The sequence below is a fragment of the Centruroides sculpturatus genome, unplaced genomic scaffold (assembly GCF_000671375.1).
Source record: "Centruroides sculpturatus isolate CEXI.00-Female unplaced genomic scaffold, Cexi_2.0 scaffold568, whole genome shotgun sequence".
Taxonomy (NCBI): Eukaryota; Metazoa; Arthropoda; class Arachnida; order Scorpiones; family Buthidae; genus Centruroides; species Centruroides sculpturatus.
The window spans coordinates 250,612-273,004 of NW_019384710.1; the positions used below are offsets into that span (position 1 = coordinate 250,612).

At 31.5% G+C, this 22,393-nt stretch overlaps 1 protein-coding gene across 1 annotated transcript in view; it reads left to right on the forward strand.

Annotated features, from left to right (window-relative positions):
* Positions 1 to 21,315, forward strand: part of LOC111627805 (visual system homeobox 2-like) — a 54,536-nt gene extending 33,221 nt beyond the window's left edge. The window contains exons 3-6 of the mRNA XM_023371453.1: positions 3,948 to 4,035; positions 6,384 to 6,507; positions 14,484 to 14,682; positions 20,458 to 21,315. Of these exons, the coding sequence (XP_023227221.1) occupies positions 3,948 to 4,035; positions 6,384 to 6,507; positions 14,484 to 14,682; positions 20,458 to 20,792 (746 nt within the window). The 3' untranslated portion in view covers positions 20,793 to 21,315. The remainder of the gene's footprint in view (positions 1 to 3,947; positions 4,036 to 6,383; positions 6,508 to 14,483; positions 14,683 to 20,457) is intronic.
* The last annotated feature ends 1,078 nt before the right edge of the window (positions 21,316 to 22,393 follow it).

A 22,393-nucleotide genomic window follows, 5' to 3' on the forward strand; every position in this document is an offset into this window, starting at 1 on the left:
GACATTACAAATGCCCCCTCTCTCTCTCTCTCTCTCGCTCTCTCGCTTTCTCTTTCTCTTTGGAGAAAATTATTATTATTTTTGGAAATTTCTGTTGATAGTAGATCATTTAATAATCTTTTTGAGAATTTTAAAGCGTATAAATAAAATTTTATGCTTTAAAATTAATATAAATAGACTTTTTTCCGGTGCTTGAAAATATGATTTAGATATAGATCTTTGTAACATTTAGCACAGGTAATAGGTGAACGTTTAGTTTCACGTCCCAAGGGAATGGTTTGTAATCTCAAACCTGGCATTGTCTAATTATTACAGCCTCCGTATCACGTGACTACGGCCTTTGACGTAGTCCAATTAAAAAGCATAAGTTCTAAATGCCAGGTTAAATTTAAACAATTAAGCTTGTATCCGGATATAGAAAAATCTATTTTATTATTATTATTATTTTCGATCTTCGACGATGTTAAATTACTCATGTTTCTGTAGAAAAATAACCTTTTTTTTTTTAAACGATTAGGCCGTTGTTTACCATAGAAAATAGGATGTTTAAGTGTCAATCGGATGAAATTGGATGATGCTGTGATAAAAATGGCGATTGGATGTTGTCGACTCATCAAACAATTTACCTAATTTACAAGTTAAGAAAGAAAAGAGAAAGAGGACGTTAAAAACAGATTCCTTAATTGAAACTCAATAAAAGATTTTAAGTCTCACAGGATCCAATTACTTACGCATCCTTGGTCACATCTAGCGTATTGACGGTGATTTTTCGAACTAACTCATAGAGTAATCGCCTTAACAAGTTAGTTAGTGTGTAGTTCCGCACTGCAGACATTAGAGGGTCACAGAGGAGACTACTGGTTTGTTTTTTTTTTTTCTTTCTCTTCCTATCGTGCAAGGGGGTAATGCGAAAGTGGGGGCGAAAAGAGCAGGTAACCGGGTCCTCTAGGGATTTGGACACTGGTTGTCGTACCTACCTCAGTCTAATTAACTAAATGGCGAGTAATGAGGTAGACGAGGAAAAGTTTCAGGTGTGGGTTGCATCCATTCTTCTTGTCACCAAGGGGTGGCCGCCTATTAATTCTATCTATTGAACTCTTCTTACTTCGACTTCTTTACCGATTCCTGCTTATCTTTGATCGATAATCACTTAAATTCTGCAGATATTTTTAAACTTTAAAAAAATAATAAATTATTTAATGCATCTTTATAATTTTAAATTTAAAAAAAACGATCCATATCAGGACTTATAATTATGTAATTCTATCCTTAATTAATTTAATTAACAACATAANAAATTTATATATCAAGTTTTAATTCGAAACTTAATTAATGATTATAAAATTTTAATGGAATTTATTCTAAATCCCGTTCGAAACATTCTTCATTAAATGAGTTTTATGAAAATGCTGAATTTAAAACAATTAAACAAAATTACTTTCACCAATTAAACAAACGTTGATTTTAAAATCGGGAAAATTAATTAAAATCTACCAAAACAAAAGGAATTTTATATATACAAAGTTTTTGATACATTAATCCTACTAAAATCTCCCTAAAATATTCGATTTTTTTAGGGGGAAACGTTTTTCTTTCTTTTTTTTCTGTCGTCGTTCTTAATCCTAAATCGGCTTAACTTGGATTTCTAGTGAAAGAAAATGGCATTAATCCCTCAATTTCATTTTTGGATACGTCACGGATAGGACACATATTGAAAGATAAACGTTTTCGATTGCCCCAAATAGCTTGGAGTGAGAAATATAAGGGGAATAGTGGTGAAAGAGGGAGTGGTTTGGCTCATCTGCAGCCTCCACCCACGCTTTGGTGGATCTAATGGACGAATATTTTCACAAGAATGGACATAAAAGATACATATCTACCTTTCAGATAACCAATTCGTCTTATTTCGTGACTACGATTGGTTATCGAGTTGAATGGGGTCGAGTTTTTCTTCTTCTTCTTCTTCTTCTTCTTCTCGTGAATAAAGTATGGCTTTAATAGTAATTTTTATGCTTGATAACGTATAAATCTTTGTCATTTATTAACAATCAGTCTTCTATGCGTGACAATTAGATTGATAGACTCCTCTATATAGCATCAGAGAAGAACTTATCACGTTATTAAGGAGTCGACACTAAAAATCTTTAATAAGGGGAATAGAGCATAACTAGGAGGACAATAAGACGTAAATAAGAAGGAAACATAGAGATTTATAGTGAGTATGGAACATAAACAAGAGAAGTCCCACTTATTTATGTTCCTCCACAACTACTGTCTACATTTATTTATGCTTCTATGTATATAAAGATATAGAAACACAAGTAGGTGTAGATGTAAGTGTATTCCCACAGTTACTGTCCGTCTGTTTGTATTACTTTACACTTACTAACTACTTATTTATGCTCCTATATAAGTAAAGATAAATTGGTGTAGACAGTAGTTGTGGAGGAACATAAATAAGTGGGAAGTAAGTGTGAAGTAACACAAACAGACGGACAGTAATTGTGGGAACATAAAGAGTAACGAGCAGTAAAGTGTAAAGGGACATAACCAGGCGACAAGTAAGTAGTAGTAACAAATTTAGTGAGGCATAAATAAGACAATTATTAAAAAAAAATACTGTTAATTAGTAGAGACAAAACGTATATAAATTCGCGTAATTTTAAACATTTAAAATCGATTGAAGAGAGGAAGAAATTCTCAATTTTTTTTTGTCTTACACGAAGAGAAGTTTCGGTAGCAGCAGACGGAGGAAATTTTAATTTAAAATCATGCTCTATCAAACCCATTCATAGAAGAGAACCTGTTAAAATGCAGAAATCGCCATCTTGGGCGATGGCAGGATGCGAAGTAACTTTCGTGTGAAGAGATCGGTTGCGCTGCGACCTAATAAGAGAGCGGTATTGTCGTGAGCAGAGGATATTAGGGGTGATGGAGAAGCACGCTAGAAACGCTATTAGCCAGTCGCATAGATCAGGAATGAGGGTGACCGAGAGAAAAAGGACTGGCTGATAATTAAATTACCGATCCATTAGTAAGTCACCACATTAATGGAATATTTTGGTCTTCACCAAAGCCCGACCGATTTACTTCCCCCAATCCCTGGGTATATTGTGAACTTGGTATGTCGCTTCTGCACGTTATAGAAGATTCTCTGGTCGTTTATTATCCTCACGTCATCCGGAATGTCTATTTTTCTCTATCGATGGAAAAGAAGAATCTCAACTAAACGAGAATAGAAAAGAATTAGGCCTAATTTCTAAATGTTAGGAAATGACCACATCTCACTCGCCTCATTCGTTCACTAAAATATTAAATTGTTTTCTTGTTTCGTCTTTGCCAATAACGATAAATTACCCAAAGCTCTTATACATTCGTTAATTATCTACTTTGTTTACACGCTTTGAATTATGTTCTTTGTGCAAATCGTTGGCTGATGATGATTTTTCAGCATCGGAAAATGATAAGATTAGTCAGAAAAAATCATTTTTAATCGTTCAAAACCATTGTAAAAGACATTTTTAAGAGCCAGAATGCTTTTATATGTGATTTTTAAGAGTCAAAAAGTGATCGGGATGCTTGCGAATATGATTTTTAAGAGTCAAAAACTGATCAAAATGCTTGCGAATATGATTTTTAAGAGCCAAAAAGTGATCAAAATGCTTGCGAATATGATTTTTAAGAGCCAAAAAGTGATCAAAATGCTTGATTTTAAGAGCTAGAATGTGATCAAAATAGTTATAAAAATTGTTTTCGGGCAATTTAATAATGATTTTTAATTAATAAAGATAAGATTTATGCATTAGAATGGTAAAAAAAAGCAATTTTTATGCGTTAGAAACGATCAAATTTAACAACAGATGATCGATCATCGTTCGATATTCTTTACTTATAAATTAATTAAATAAACTAAGCAGTGGATGACCTTTGACACGTTTTTATTTCAGGACTCGTCACAGATTATAGCAGCAAAAATAATCTATCCGACGACGTCGGTTCTCTGAATAAAAAAAAGAAAAAGAAAAGAAGGCACAGGTAAGCTTTTAATAATTGTATTCTATATCTATATTACCGAGGAATGCCTAAAATTAATTACATTTTAATTATTTATTTTAAATTTATTTACAAATGATGAAGAGGGTTTGATGTAGAAACGGGGTCGATCGATCAAACTATAGCGTGACTCTAACAACACCACCCCCTGTCCATCTCGAGAAAAACAATTAAGTTCACAATCACCATTATTTACATAAGGACGACGGTCTTCTTGGTTCCTGAAAGACACGTGTCGATTGGTTCCTTTCTTTTGTTTGCATTCCACAATGCAATTTACTTGTTGTGTCTGACTTTGACTACGTTTTATAATTTTCCACTTATCTACTCAAATAACTAAATTTCAATCGTATTTTTATGTAAATAAATGTACCTTATTTTCCGTTGTTTATGCCTCAGAGCCGGATTTAAACTTGTATTGTACGAGAGACCCTTCATCCTTACCCAAATAATAATCTTTGTGAATGGAACCGGGCCCTAAGCTGTACTTTTTTAAGCTTAAATACGGCTCTGTATATGGGGTGGTTCATTTCGTTGTCTGTATACTGTACAGTACGTTAACTATGGACGTAATTTTCTTTGTATACGTTAAATAATTACGAATAGGGTAGCATTCTTCGTTGTTTCTATAACTGAAGAGTGTTGTGTTGCTGATAACTGAGTTTATACGGCATTCTTCTTCTCTTCTCTTACAATTATATTATTAAATAAATGATTATTTACATTTTTCTTCGTCTATTTGCATTCTTTATCCACGCAGATAACTGTTGAATGTACAAAGATCCGGCTCTGCATATAAGCTAAGGATTTCGCGTTATGAGGGCTTCCCATTTATACATGTGTCATTGTTTGGTAGAGGGAAAGGGCCTATTATTTGTTATAGCTCAGGGCCTCGCATTTATATCAATATATGTATCATTGTTTGGTGGAGGAAAAGGGTCTGTTTTAGTTCAGGGCTTAACATTTACGCACGTATCATTATTTAATAAAAGGAAAGGGCCTTTTATATGTTATCGTTATGGCCACAACAAATTTGATTCCGGCTCCGTGTAAAGCACCTGTACTATTTAATAATTAAAAGAAACACATGCCGAAAATCATGTTTATTTTCGAGCACATTAAAACATTTATAATCAAACAAATGCGTTTAACGAAGCGAACACATTTAAACAAACGTCATTACTTAACAATAAAAATAAAAGGGATCGATCGATTTTCGAGCAAACTATTCGTTTATTTTTAATTGATTAATACCTTTAATATCGATCACTCCAACCGTGCATACAGCATTTAGGGGGAGAATCGAATTGAATGAATAGGTACGGGTCAATGCAGAGATCAAAGGTTGTCTCTTTCACTCCCGTTGCATCAGTCAGACACCTGAACAACAATGAACTATAAATATTGACTGGCCACCAACCGTGACTTACACCAGGCATTAATTGTCTGTCGTGTTTACACAAGTAATAAAGGTTGGAAACGACGAGTGACGAGTGGCAAATAATTTTGACGTCTATCTTTTTTTCCCGTAACGCCCTTCTATAACAATAATAATAATAAAAAATAATAATAATAATAATTCTAAAAATTCTCCACCTCTTCTTCCCCCTTCCCGTTATCACCAGAAATTATTATTTAATATTAATTAAAGGATAACACTGCTAGATTGACACTAACACGTTATTGTTATTTGCATTAGGAATGCATTGTTGATGGAATAATATAGAATATATGGGATATTTATCGATGGGAACAACATTTATAATAGGTTACATGTAAAATAAACGAGATCTTATCTATAAACTCACACTCTTTACCTATTAAGGGAGGTGTTACGGTTGTTATCTTTATGGAGTGTTGTTAATGTTATAATCTCGTACGGAATGCGTTTAATTCGAACTTAAATTCTCGATTTTATGTAATTAAATCGAGTAAATTTAGTAATAAATTGCATTTTTTTTAAATATAATATATAACAAAGAAAAGGGTGGTATATAACCTAACATGTGACCTTTTAACCTAAGATAATTATAAATTCTAAATACTGGTTTTTAATTTATATATTTAATTATGTAGGGATGTCAGGGAGAGAGAGAGAGAGAGAGATCATAAAAAAAACCTCAACTGGTAAAGAATTTAGTTTTCAATAGAGTAAAGCTCGTGAGAAACGGGGTTGGAATTTCCTCTCCTCTCCACTTCGTCCCCCTAAATTACCATAATTTCATAGCACCCAATAAATTATTTCGATAAGTTTTATCGATTTTTATTTTATTTTTTAACCGAGTATATTCTTTTTTCCCCCTCTTCCTTCCTTCCTTTCTTCTTTATAGAACGATTTTTACAAGTTACCAACTGGAAGAATTGGAGAAGGCGTTTAAAGAAGCTCATTATCCAGATGTATATGCTCGAGAAATGTTATCGTTAAAGACGGATTTACCAGAGGATAGAATCCAGGTATATATATATTTAATAATTTAAATATTTTACCAAGTATTCTAAATTAAATAAATATATATATAATAATAATAAATTTAAACGTTAGAAGCGCGAGTTTGATCCGCATCCTTAACACGACGATGGGATAAAAACTATATAAAGGATTGAATTAGAATTAATTACTTGGTGATTTAATGGTATAAAGTTAATTATATAATTAACTGAAGCTTGATCATTTATTCGGTAATTGGAATAATTATTATTATTTTTTTTTTCCTATAGTTTAATCGCTTTTTACTTAGCACAAGTGGAACGATGCAACCAACCCCCAAGTGACTAACATTAGTTTAATTACTAAAAACTCAAACAAGTCACTTCTTAATTGATAAAAATCTATCTTCGTTAACGAAAAATCTATATATACGTTTACATTAATTTTATATTTTAATTTAAATAATCGAAATACGTTGATCAAATGATTATTTTCTAAAGACTATTTCTGTTATATTCAACAGAAACATCTTAAATTTCCAATTAGTGAAGGATTTTTTTTAAAAAAGGAAATTCTTTTATGGACGATGTGGAAAATGATACTCGATAATCAACAGTTATTTTTAAAAATTCAATTAAATTTCTCTAGGAAATTTTAATTTCTTTCTTTTAAAATATAATTAATGTCGAATTTAATAATCAAATGATAGTAGAAATGTTTAACTTTTTGGTTCGTATTAAATACTATTTAACTTTAAATCATTTAAATATAATTCTAGAATGTTACTTAAGTTTTTGTTTAAAAAATATATCGTAAAATTTACGAAAATTTCGAATAAAATTATCATCATCATCATCATCTTCCACTCGGATTGATGCGGAAAAAGAGAGAGTTTATCAATATAATTGAAGGTGTATTTGTTTGATTATATGGAAAAAATTGATGCGAATAGATAAAAATAATTAAATACGTGTAAAAATAATTAAAAATAACAAAAAATACCTGTTAAATATATAAAAATCTAAGCGTTAGAGACATTACAAATGCCCCCCTCTCTCTCTCTCTCTCTCGCTCTCTCGCTTTCTCTTTCTCTTTGGAGAAAATTATTATTATTTTTGGAAATTTCTGTTGATAGTAGATCATTTAATAATCTTTTTGAGAATTTTAAAGCGTATAAATAAAATTTTATGCTTTAAAATTAATATAAATAGACTTTTTTCCGGTGCTTGAAAATATGATTTAGATATAGATCTTTGTAACATTTAGCACAGGTAATAGGTGAACGTTTAGTTTCACGTCCCAAGGGAATGGTTTGTAATCTCAAACCTGGCATTGTCTAATTATTACAGCCTCCGTATCACGTGACTACGGCCTTTGACGTAGTCCAATTAAAAAGCATAAGTTCTAAATGCCAGGTTAAATTTAAACAATTAAGCTTGTATCCGGATATAGAAAAATCTATTTTATTATTATTATTATTTTCGATCTTCGACGATGTTAAATTACTCATGTTTCTGTAGAAAAATAACCTTTTTTTTTTTAAACGATTAGGCCGTTGTTTACCATAGAAAATAGGATGTTTAAGTGTCAATCGGATGAAATTGGATGATGCTGTGATAAAAATGGCGATTGGATGTTGTCGACTCATCAAACAATTTACCTAATTTACAAGTTAAGAAAGAAAAGAGAAAGAGGACGTTAAAAACAGATTCCTTAATTGAAACTCAATAAAAGATTTTAAGTCTCACAGGATCCAATTACTTACGCATCCTTGGTCACATCTAGCGTATTGACGGTGATTTTTCGAACTAACTCATAGAGTAATCGCCTTAACAAGTTAGTTAGTGTGTAGTTCCGCACTGCAGACATTAGAGGGTCACAGAGGAGACTACTGGTTTGTTTTTTTTTTCTTTCTCTTCCTATCGTGCAAGGGGGTAATGCGAAAGTGGGGGCGAAAAGAGCAGGTAACCGGGTCCTCTAGGGATTTGGACACTGGTTGTCGTACCTACCTCAGTCTAATTAACTAAATGGCGAGTAATGAGGTAGACGAGGAAAAGTTTCAGGTGTGGGTTGCATCCATTCTTCTTGTCACCAAGGGGTGGCCGCCTATTAATTCTATCTATTGAACTCTTCTTACTTCGACTTCTTTACCGATTCCTGCTTATCTTTGATCGATAATCACTTAAATTCTGCAGATATTTTTAAACTTTAAAAAAATAATAAATTATTTAATGCATCTTTATAATTTTAAATTTAAAAAAAACGATCCATATCAGGACTTATAATTATGTAATTCTATCCTTAATTAATTTAATTAACAACATAAATTGAATAGAGAATACCACGATCACTATGTATTTTTTTTAATGACAATTATTTATTTATTTAAACAGTAAGGTAGGATTTTATACGAAATATAATTACGAAATCGATAAATTCATCTTCAGTAATCCGTGAAAGAGCCCGATAGTTAAGATAAAAGAATAGTCGTCTAGAAAAGGAGAATAAGATGGATCTACTTCCGAAACATCGGAGATGAAATCAAGTGAAGAACATGATTTGGAAATTGCGGTCAGTTATCCGGAAATATCCCGGAAACACTCTTCCAATCAATTGATTCCTGACGGAAAACTTTGTCCGTAATTCCGACAGACGATCCCAAAGATAATTCGATTGTGGGTAGAACATTAGTGTAACGATTCTACTACATCCGAATTCGTATTAAATATTATATATATAAAAGAAAATGGCAGGGATCGGGCTCTTGCACATACTACATTCAAATTGGGTTCCATTATAATTTAGTTATGCACATTTATACCGAGTAAGATATTTGTTTAGATTAATACAAAGTTTTTCTTTCCTATATCTTTCCCTATTGGCCCACTTATATTTATTTTCTTTTTCTGGTAAAAAATATATATATATATAAGAGGAAAACTCATTCATCTCTCTTTTTTTTTGATAAAATGTAAGAGAATGTTGATTTGTTTTCTTAAAAATATAAACAAGCTTCTTATGTTTAATTTTTTTAAAAAAAAATCAACAGTTTTTCTATGTTATTGTATTAGATGATCATCAACTTTGTAAGAAATTAGAGAAGAAATAGTTTTTATCTTTACGATTTCTTGAAAGATTGATGAAAATCTAAAATAATACAGAGGATATGTCTTTATTTTAAAAATATATAATATATTTTTTATTATATTATTATTATTTTTTTCTTATCAACAAGGCGAGTTTCAGAAAGAAAAAGTTAGCTTTGTTCCTTTAAAATCTTCATTTATTTTTTATAATTCTTAACGAAATATAAAAGTTATTACATAGAATATTTAATAAATTTAATGATTTTATAAAGACGTAAGTAATCATAAATTAAGGAATTAATTTCCTCTGAAAAAAATCCATTTTTTATTAATGATGATGTTTACTCCGAGTGTTTACATTGTCAAATAAATAAATATTGATAATAACTTTGTCGTATTTAATCAAGAATAACCTTTAGTTAATATTAAAACACGCTTTTCTCTATCCTGATTATTCATTTTTAAATTAAAGTTGATTTCTTTTGTTATCCTAGAAACGAGTCTGCTTCACAACTAAACACGTATGCTTTGCGGGGAAGTATGATTTACAGGAGTTTATATTAGTTTTTGATGGTTTCGGACGTAAAATACGGAAAAATTAAACAAAAAAAACGTGTCCGAACGATATAAATGACATTTTTAAGACGATTTGAAACGTTTATTTTAATTATATTTTTCAATTTTTTCCTGTAATCTACGATACATTATGCAAATGTCGTCGATCGGTTTGCACGATGTCACCTTAAACTAATCCGATTTGTCATACGGTTTAGTGAGAACATCTCCCCAATGTGTCAACGATGCCGGGATTTATTCAACAGATATCTTTTCTCTTTTCAATTTACGTATCGAGTTAATTAATTATCCAGTTTTCATATTTTTAATGGTAGAAAGTCTTTCTCGTTATGAAATTTACGTAAACGAAACGGAATAAAAAGTTTTTTTTTTTTCCACTATTTATATAATACATAAAAGAATAATTTAACGTAGAAAATTTTATTCCTCGTTATCTTCTTTAAATCGTTTTGTAAACTTTCACAAATTAATTCATTACTTTTAAACTCCTCATCTCGAATCCGAACGGTATTCTGTCACTCACTGGGAAGGGGGGGAGGAGAGGGATGCATTGTAACAAACCTTAGAAACGGAGAAGAAATGGGAGGGGGGAAGGAAAAACTTGCATCCCGGTGGAGAACCGTGATAGTGGAGGAGTTTCCGACCCGAAACAAACGTGACTAGACTACGTTCGCCTCAACTTGTTTCGTTCGTCGTAATTTGGTCGAGTAAAAGCTACCATCTTTGAGTGGATGGCCAACAAATTATACGGCCAGATGCACTCAGTAATTTGCTCTTAATTGCTTTTCAGACCTATTTTATTCACATTTCATCAATTTCTGCTCGCCCAGCCAAAACCGAGCTTCGAAAAGAAGTGTCTTCCCCCCTTCCCTTCTCTTTCCTCCGTTCCTTTGAAGCTCGGCGGTTAATTATAGAACGAGTGCTCGAAACTATTTAAAATGGTGGCTCATCCTTCCACTTCGTCCGTCCGAAGACCCGTTAATTAAAGGAGTAATAATATCGTACCTTACTGTCTGACGCTCAAGATGCTTTACCCTTATTATTTCCTAGCCTTAGGGCCTTGTCTTGACGTCTCGCAACGTTGGTCGTGACGTCGTCTTGCGAGTGACGTCTGAAATTAAATTCCGGTTACGTGGCTCTACAGACAGATGAGAGGAAAAAAAAAATATTATTTAATGTTTAAACGTTCCCATCGTCGAACTATTAACAAAATAGGATTTCTTATAGCTGATCATCTACAGTTTTCGTATGTGATGTGGGGGAGGTAAGTATTCCGGACTGAATCCTTTCAATCGAACGTTGGTGGGGATCGTTGAAGGGGGAGGAAAGTTTCTAATTATTGGCACGTTACCGCCGTTGTCACGTGCCGAGATGCGCAAGGCATTCTGGACGTTCAGTGGACCGGCATGAATAAGGCAATGTGTCCGGTGAAAGGAGGAGAGTGAGAGAGAGAGAGAGTGGGAGGTTGACAACGACTCTGTCGTCGTTACCATGCCAACGGCTCGTCTTGGTAGAGTAGGAAACGGCTGCTTTGGACCGCTTTCAATGCGGACGGACCAGGCAAAAATTTTTAATTGAGTATTTTTACTCATCGACGATATACGAAATCTTTCTAATTCCGATTTTCTATTCATCTACATCGATTCAATGACTAATCAATGATAACTTTATGCATGGCGGCATTATCAATCGCATCCGTTCTACACACACTTTAATAAAGAATATACTAGTTAATTTTACTCTAATACAATTAGAGAATATAATTATTTAATTTGTAAACGTCGTCGAATTATCGATTATTAAGTGGATTCGATGGTATCGGTGGTTATCGTATGATCCGACTAACGCTACTTCCAACCTGTACTCGATACGATTGTTACACCTCTGCTAACAACACCTCGGTGATTTCCGCTATAGAACTAATAAACCTAATGGACTAGCTGCTGTGTTGCCCCTGGCCTCACAACTAGACTCATCCCTGGGGAACAGCAGACGGGATGTCGTTGTTGGAGTTTAGGTGAGCCTGAAACCATCTGCGACATTCTTTGATTTTTTTTTTCCTTCTTTCTCTTCTAAAACTTTGTGGTAAAGGAAAGTTGCACTGACAGCTTTACTTCCTAACATTTTTTCTTCAACTTGGTTCTTTTTAAATCAAGTGTTGGTTCCTTTTGTGCTTGGGGATTTAATAAAGTCGACCGTTGTTAAATGGTATCGCTGACAGCTTTCAACTGTGTTGATGGTTGATGACGTCTCACTACAAAACATTAAATTGAAACTACTACAAAAATAACAAACTTTTTAATCTAGAACGGGAGATTTTTTTATATATTTTTTTCCTTCTTCTTCTTTTCTATCAAAATTTTATACTTTTATAATTAAAATTTATCTACGTAAATCATTATCGACTTATACAGTTGACCCACCTATAACACTGTTAATTTTTCCGTTTTATATGAATTCCATGTTGTACGAGTCACTTAGATTTTACAAATACGTGAGACGTTCACAACCCGGCACATGTGTTTGTAAAATCTAAGTGACTCGTACAACATGGAATTCATATAAAACGGAAAAATCAACAGTGTTGGGGTCGACTTTATACACTTTTAGTTACTATTTAAACGGTATGATGATGAATTATTTGGTTCAGCGGTGTGTAAAATCCCTAAAAATCTTTAATTCCGACGTTTTATTACACTCTCCGATTTTAAAAAATCGTTAAATCGAACTATAAAACTCGATTTTTCTTCGGATGAATTAGAAAAAAACTTAAGAAGATGCGGATGATGCTCCGGATTGAATTGATAAAGATGTATTAAAGATGATAAAATACTCGTATAATTAAAAATAAATGATATAAATACTCTTACGTTGATGATGATATTTACTCAATAGCTGGTAAGCTGGGTTTCTTCTATATCGAAACGTATTATTAAAGAGTTTAAACTTATACAAGGATAAGTTTAAACTCCTTAAATGTATGCGTATTCTCAGAGGATCTTTCGAGGTTATAAGGCAAATTCTCTAGTGTTATAGTGTGGTACTCCCTGAAGGAGACCTTTCAAGGGGTATGCGTACCACACTTTAAGAGACACAGGTCTAAATTAAGCAATCTTATTTAAGTGATATTCTCCCGGGTGTAACTAGTTTTATTAATTTAATTTTAGTTTTATAAAAATTTTTTAGAAGGAATTGATATTCAGACGTTATCCAAGATTATTTATCAATTAATTAAGTATTAATTAGCCTTATTTAAGCCTTCAACCTTCATTCATATGTCCTCCTTTCTACAAAACTCCAAGACTTTTCAGAGGAAGGCCCACGATTAATTAAAGAATTTCATTATATTCTAATGATATTTCATCGCTAATTTATAAGAAAATACGATTATAATGTTTAATACCAGAATGATCAATATAATAGCACACAATAAAAACATGTAAAAGATGATTTAAAAGTCTCCACGCGTAGACAAAGGATTTACTTTATTATATAATCACTTATATGATCTATGTGCTGTAACATTTCACTGTATGCACGTATAAATGCATGTTAACACGTCAGACGTTACACTACACACATATATCACACGTGCCTTCGGGTGGTCTGTATTTTATATGAAGACTTTTAACCCATTCTGCATATAAAATCACAAAGATATCTGTTTCCAGTGGTCGTTGTTTATACATTTATACAAGAAAACAAATTATATGTATAAATCACAATAAGTATAGACTTGTATTGGGGTAAAATATAGGGCATAATTGATAAAATAAAATAATTTTAAGGATGACACCCTTAATCTCTAGCCCAAATTTTTTTATTTTGTTCCACAAGGTTGGGGTATGTAACCATGGTAACAAACTCATGATTGTAGATTGCTTAATATTCCACTCGCTTGCCAATTTCCTATCATTGATTCGGACATAGAATGAGATTACATTGGACGCCAATTTCTCCAAAATGCCCAAGGACACGTCGAAAGGAAGTCCCAAAAAATATACGAAAAGATACGATAGATGAATGCAATGAATACGACATGAATATGAAAGAAATTTCAAACTTGCAAACTAATTTTAAAGAAATTGGTTGAAGAATCTTTCGTTACTTCTACTACAAATTGATAAGATTTATATAAAAATTGATACTTATTTAATATAATATTTAAATCAGCGTATCTTACTTTTCTTGTATTGGGTCGAAGGTATCTCTTCCTCTTCCATTTAATAATAAACTACGAGGTTCTTGAATTATAGCATGGTATGTTTATTTAATATATAAATGATTTTATTTAATGATATATATATATATATATATATTGTGTTTTTTTTTCTTTACAGGTTTGGTTCCAAAACAGACGTGCTAAATGGAGAAAGACGGAGAAATGCTGGGGCAAGAGCACCATAATGGCCGAATATGGTTTGTATGGTGCTATGGTGCGGCATTCGCTTCCTCTACCGGATAGTATCCTGAAGAGTGCCAAGGAAGGTGACATGAGTTCGTGTGCACCCTGGTTGCTGGGTACGTCCTCTGTTAATGGTACGAGAGTATGTGACCCAAGGGCACATCATTAGCGCTATGTCCTCTAATGATAGTCAACCGGTACTTCGAGTTAAATGATTTCTAGTTCTGTCGTCTCTCAGTAAAGATTATTTTTTTCTTATTCTGATCCGTAAAGGATAAGATGTCATCTTTATCTTTTCTATTCGGATGTTGAATAACAAAAAAATAAGAGAGAGAGAAAGAGAAATTATTTTTAAAATTATAAATTAAATAGAATTTTTTTGGATTATTTTTTAAAATCTATCACGTACAAAATTGTATTGTATTAGATTTTAAAATCTAAAAAAAAAAAGATTTTTTTCTAAAAGAGGAATAGTCGTTTATCGATTTAAAAAACACTAGTTAAGGTATAGTACATTGACGTTAGTGACTACGCGACGACTTTTGTCGATAGGCAATCATTTTGATGACGAAAGAAACGATTAGTAAACGAGAAAAGCTAGTTTATAAGTTGTTTATAATGAATATTTTTTTACAGTTTCTTATTATAGAACGTCTTCGTCTTCTATAGACTAAGTTGAGAACCTATCGAAACTCTATACAAATTGATAACACGAGATTGTCTTAGAAAATTTACTTAATTAATGATTATAAAATATATAGAAGGCTTTAAATAATTAATTTTAATATTACATTAGATTTAATATAAATAAGAAATATTAACGTGTAGGAAGCTCGTAACGATACCATAATTGAAATTTGTACAAGAGTTTATACATTGTGTATCCATGTATTTATGTTGTATCAAAATCCCTATCAATGCCTAAAATCATTGGAGGGTGGGATTGATGACAAGAGAAGAAAGCAATCAGCTAATGAAATCACTACAGCAAAGCATGTTGGCAGGGAACCTTTAATTGGATGGTGTGTGGCCAATGAGCTGTCTTTATCCACTTTCTTTGGAGCGTAACTACGATCTCTACCCCTTTTCTCTTAGTGCTTTGATGTTAGTAAAGTGGAATGGAGAGAGAGAGAATACTGTTTCTTTTAGAGATTATTATTTTAATAGCTTTCTATTCGAACGGAGATAACGAAGCACAATTCAAAATTGGAAAAAATTTATAATTGGCAAAAATTTTTTTCCATTTTTTAGTCAATTCAATAGAACGTTTTAGACACAGGATTAATTATGAATGGGTCTTTTTTGTAATTACATAATTGAAATGCGATATTTTCTATATATTTTATTATTTCTTCTTCTTAAGATGATGAGATATTTTCTATATTTCAGTCTACTCCTTAAGAAATAAGATTTTGCATAGACTATAATTTTTATTCTTTAAGAATTTATATATATATATATATAGCTCTTAGTATCTACTTCTTATGAAATAAGATCTTTTTCGTGGTTCTCGTTTCTATTCCTCAGGAAATTGACATTTATTTATAGTCTATGATCCTTATTCCTCTGGAAATCACTTCTTATTCTTTAGGAAATTGGGCAATTTTTCATTACTTCGATGTCTGGTCTTCAGGAAATGAGGCATTTTTAATACGTGGATCCTCGGTTTTCCCGAAATGAGGCATTATTTAATAGCTCGATTCCCGGTTCTCAAGAAATGAGGGCATTTTTTTTACATTGCTTCGACGTCTGGTCTTCAGGAAATAAGGCATTTTTTTAATAGCTGGATCCTCGATTTTTACGAAATAAGGCATTTTTTAATACGTGGATCTTTAATTCTTAAGAAATGGAGCTTTTTTNGCCACCAACCGTGACTTACACCAGGCATTAATTGTCTGTCGTGTTTACACAAGTAATAAAGGTTGGAAACGACGAGTGACGAGTGGCAAATAATTTTGACGTCTATCTTTTTTTCCCGTAACGCCCTTCTATAACAATAATAATAATAAAAAATAATAATAATAATAATTCTAAAAATTCTCCACCTCTTCTTCCCCCTTCCCGTTATCACCAGAAATTATTATTTAATATTAATTAAAGGATAACACTGCTAGATTGACACTAACACGTTATTGTTATTTGCATTAGGAATGCATTGTTGATGGAATAATATAGAATATATGGGATATTTATCGATGGGAACAACATTTATAATAGGTTACATGTAAAATAAACGAGATCTTATCTATAAACTCACAAAAAAACTCACACTCTTTACCTATTAAGGGAGGTGTTACGGTTGTTATCTTTATGGAGTGTTGTTAATGTTATAATCTCGTACGGAATGCGTTTAATTCGAACTTAAATTCTCGATTTTATGTAATTAAATCGAGTAAATTTAGTAATAAATTGCATTTTTTTTAAATATAATATATAACAAAGAAAAGGGTGGTATATAACGAAACATGTGACCTTTTAACCTAAGATAATTATAAATTCTAAATACTGGTTTTTAATTTATATATTTAATTATGTAGGGATGTCAGGGAGAGAGAGAGAGAGAGAGATCATAAAAAAAACCTCAACTGGTAAAGAATTTAGTTTTCAATAGAGTAAAGCTCGTGAGAAACGGGGTTGGAATTTCCTCTCCTCTCCACTTCGTCCCCCTAAATTACCATAATTTCATAGCACCCAATAAATTATTTCGATAAGTTTTATCGATTTTTATTTTATTTTTTAACCGAGTATATTCTTTTTTCCCCCTCTTCCTTCCTTCCTTTCTTCTTTATAGAACGATTTTTACAAGTTACCAACTGGAAGAATTGGAGAAGGCGTTTAAAGAAGCTCATTATCCAGATGTATATGCTCGAGAAATGTTATCGTTAAAGACGGATTTACCAGAGGATAGAATCCAGGTATATATATATTTAATAATTTAAATATTTTACCAAGTATTCTAAATTAAATAAATATATATATAATAATAATAAATTTAAACGTTAGAAGCGCGAGTTTGATCCGCATCCTTAACACGACGATGGGATAAAAACTATATAAAGGATTGAATTAGAATTAATTACTTGGTGATTTAATGGTATAAAGTTAATTATATAATTAACTGAAGCTTGATCATTTATTCGGTAATTGGAATAATTATTATTATTTTTTTTTTCCTATAGTTTAATCGCTTTTTACTTAGCACAAGTGGAACGATGCAACCAACCCCCAAGTGACTAACATTAGTTTAATTACTAAAAACTCAAACAAGTCACTTCTTAATTGATAAAAATCTATCTTCGTTAACGAAAAATCTATATATACGTTTACATTAATTTTATATTTTAATTTAAATAATCGAAATACGTTGATCAAATGATTATTTTCTAAAGACTATTTCTGTTATATTCAACAGAAACATCTTAAATTTCCAATTAGTGAAGGATTTTTTTTAAAAAAGGAAATTCTTTTATGGACGATGTGGAAAATGATACTCGATAATCAACAGTTATTTTTAAAAATTCAATTAAATTTCTCTAGGAAATTTTAATTTCTTTCTTTTAAAATATAATTAATGTCGAATTTAATAGTCAAATGATAGTAGAAATGTTTAACTTTTTGGTTCGTATTAAATACTATTTAACTTTAAATCATTTAAATATAATTCTAGAATGTTACTTAAGTTTTTGTTTAAAAAATATATCGTAAAATTTACGAAAATTTCGAATAAAATTATCATCATCATCATCATCTTCCACTCGGATTGATGCGGAAAAAGAGAGAGTTTATCAATATAATTGAAGGTGTATTTGTTTGATTATATGGAAAAAATTGATGCGAATAGATAAAAATAATTAAATACGTGTAAAAATAATTAAAAATAACAAAAAATACCTGTTAAATATATAAAAATCTAAGCGTTAGAGACATTACAAATGCCCCCCTCTCTCTCTCTCTCTCTCTCGCTCTCTCGCTTTCTCTTTCTCTTTGGAGAAAATTATTATTATTTTTGGAAATTTCTGTTGATAGTAGATCATTTAATAATCTTTTTGAGAATTTTAAAGCGTATAAATAAAATTTTATGCTTTAAAATTAATATAAATAGACTTTTTTCCGGTGCTTGAAAATATGATTTAGATATAGATCTTTGTAACATTTAGCACAGGTAATAGGTGAACGTTTAGTTTCACGTCCCAAGGGAATGGTTTGTAATCTCAAACCTGGCATTGTCTAATTATTACAGCCTCCGTATCACGTGACTACGGCCTTTGACGTAGTCCAATTAAAAAGCATAAGTTCTAAATGCCAGGTTAAATTTAAACAATTAAGCTTGTATCCGGATATAGAAAAATCTATTTTATTATTATTATTATTTTCGATCTTCGACGATGTTNTTTTTTTTTATTACTCTAATGCCTGGTCCGAAGAAAATGAGGCATTCTTCAATACCACAATCTTCGGTTTCCAGGAAATGGGGGCATATTTTCACTGCTTCGACGTCTGGTCTTCAGGAAATGAGGCATTTTTTAATAGCTGGATCCTCGGTTTTTACGAAATAAGGCATTTTTTTAATACGTGGATCCTCAGATTTCAAGAAATTGGGTACTCTTTAATACCTCGATCCCCTGTTCTCAGGAAATAAGGCATTTTTTTAATAGCTGGATCCTCGGTTTTTACGAAATATTTTTTAATACGTGGATCCTCAGATTTCAAGAAATTGGGTACTCTTTAATACCTCGATCCCCTGTTCTCAAAAAAATGAGGGAAGCATTCTTTTATTGATACGATTCCTGGTCTTCAGCAAATGAGGTATGTTTTAATAGCTCGATTTCTAATCTACACTAAACGGGAGACATTTTTCAATCACGCACAATCGTTATCCCTCAAGAAATGGGGCATTTTTCCATGGGTCCGCAGTTTCGATTCCTCATAAAATGGGGCAATTTCTCTATTCCATATTTTCTATTTTTTTTTTAATTGTTTTCTATATAAATATATAATTCTGTATCTTTTTACTTTGCATTCTACAATTGTTATTCCCCCAAAGAAAAAAAAATTACGAAAAAAAAAATATATATATAATAATAAATAAAAGAAAAAGAAAAAGTCGAGGAATCGTGAGTTTCATATCAAACGATTTAACGTCAGAATGACGTCACCGACGAAAAGGGGGGAGGAAAGTCCTTATTTTTGTCCGGAGACATCAACTAATGGAAATCGGAGGTGTGTCTCCCCCACGGGAATCGTACAGTCATCAGTATATTAGGTACGAATTTTTGTAAGCTATCGACAGACCCCTTCTAAGTGATGTCTAATAAATCGGTCATTAGGGAAATTACTATCCCTCCGTCACGGTTTTCTGGTGGCGAATGGGTCCCCTTTCCCTAAATGACTGACTGTTGGTAGGGATTCGTCAGTTCAATGCTTACTATACCTAATTATGTTCGTTTTGAGTGGCTGCTTTTCAACGCCTGTGTTCTACAAACTGACACATGTGGATTTCACTCCATACATTTCATTCCACTTCACCACATCAACCTCCAGTAAACTTTTCTCCAATATAAATATAACACTTAAACAAACGTTTAAGTCATTATATAGTTTAATATTAAAGTTTTAATTTGTATAATTAATTAATGGTTTATTTATTTTTAAATATTAATTTAATTAAAAAAAATTTTAAGGCGTCCATTGTCTTGCTAAGCGAAGATCAATTTTATAAACGATTTTTTTGTTTGTTTTTCTAAATTTTAATGGGTTAAAATCGGTGGAAATTAGAGTTTATACGATGAAAAAACAAAAAAAAAAAATGTTAAAAATTCACATTAGGTGGCAATGAATGCCTTATTATTTCTTTAGAATCACGAAGGGAGGATACGAAGCTAACACTGACATCATGTGTCGTCCAACAGGGATGCATAGGAAATCTCTGGAAGCTGCAGAGAAACTGAAGGATGTGAGCGATTCCGAAGATCAACAACACTCTATGGACGAGGGAACACGAAAGGTTGAACAGCCTAAAACATCTGGAGAGGAACAACAAACAACACAGGTATCTAACAAAGAAGAACTTAGATCGAACAGTATAGCATCTTTACGTGCTAAAGCTCTGGAACATAGTGCCAGAGTGTTTAGCGAAGTGGGTAGGTGTGGTCCCGAAGCCGAAGTTAATGTTCAAGGAAGGAAAAAGGAAGACGGTGTGCCAGATAGAAGGCCATCACTTCATTCGATTGTTTCCTTGTTCTAAAAAAAAAAAAGATAAATAATTTTGTATATAACATAATTTGATTGTAGACGTGTTTCGAGTGATGTATTTCGCGAAATGTTCTGATTTAGATTGATCGGATGATGGATTTATTTAGTAATTAGCATCTAAAACTTTAGATATAACTGAGCGTGTGTGTGTGTGTGAATTTTTTTTTTTTGGATAGCAATCGAATTGCCCTAAAAACTTTAACGATTTTTTTACCATTTTTTTTCTTTTTTTCCTCTCTCTCTCTGGTGCACCACACCTCTATGGACAATCTAAGTCACATCATCGTTGATTGTAAGTCTATGCGAATAGCAACTTGAAGCAGTTCATTCATCAGCAACGATTTTGACATGCAACACCAAGAGCTTGAAGTAATAAATAGGTCTTCTCTATGATATCTAATGAAGAATGAACAATTCATTTTACATAATCCATAATGATAATTGTACATTGTATAAGATAGTAAATATGCAACTTTTCTTTAATTTTTTTTATTCTTTCTTTTTAATTTCTGTATTAATGCATATATTTAATTAGTTAATTTACTAAAAAAAAATTATTTCTAATAATTACTTAATCCATTAGTAAATTATATGTGCTTATATTTAGACAACTTTTTTAAAACATTACCTTCACCTCCTCCTCCCCTTTAAGTTATGACTTGTAAATAGAAAAGAACAATTAATGTGTTACGCAGTTAATATTCATAAAATAACATTAATTTCTACGTTTATTTTTCTTCTTATTCCATTCTTCCGACCAATCTCAATCGAGAACTATTTTGTTTCTCAATATTTTGCTGCACGCATTATGATGTTGAACGATCCAACAACGGTTAAAAGTGTTGGTAAACTCGACAACAGATTAAAATAATAAACAAAACAACACTTGAAAACAAAGGAACAGGTACTGATATACCTGAAAATAATGGACGCTTCTTTTAGCGAATCCTTCAATTAGAATCCTAGATGGTGTAGTGTGAATTCGTGGCCAATTAAAGGACCATTTGAACAATATAGTTAAACAGAAATCGTCGAATTTGATTGTTTGATATGTTCCTAAATAGCACAACCTCATCCTAAATGTGAAAACGATTTAAAAAAAGAAATAATAATAATAATAAATAACAACAACAAAAAAAAAATATTTGGATTTTTTTTGAAAGAAAAAAATGAATAAAAATTCTTCTCCCTTTGATTCCCGAAAAAAAAAATAATAATAATAATAGGAAAAGAAAAATTGTAACAGAATTTAAAAAAAAGCACTTCTATGATTAATAAAACTGTACCTGTTTGTCTGTGTCAGAGATGTTACATAATTTATAATTTTATATATAAAAAAATTGTTAAAAAAATTAATAATTTTTCTCAAAACTTCATACTGTTTATCAGTCTTTAACAGTTAAAAAGGGGTCTAAAAAAATGGATAAATTTAGATTATTTAAAATTATTTATAGGCATATATTATACAGTATAATCAATATACTGTGTTAGGTTGTATTTTTTTTTTTAAGAAAACTTCTATTTTTGTGGGTTAAAAACAGGAGAAATCAGGAACAAACTTCTATCTTTGTGGGTTAAAAACAGGAGAAATCA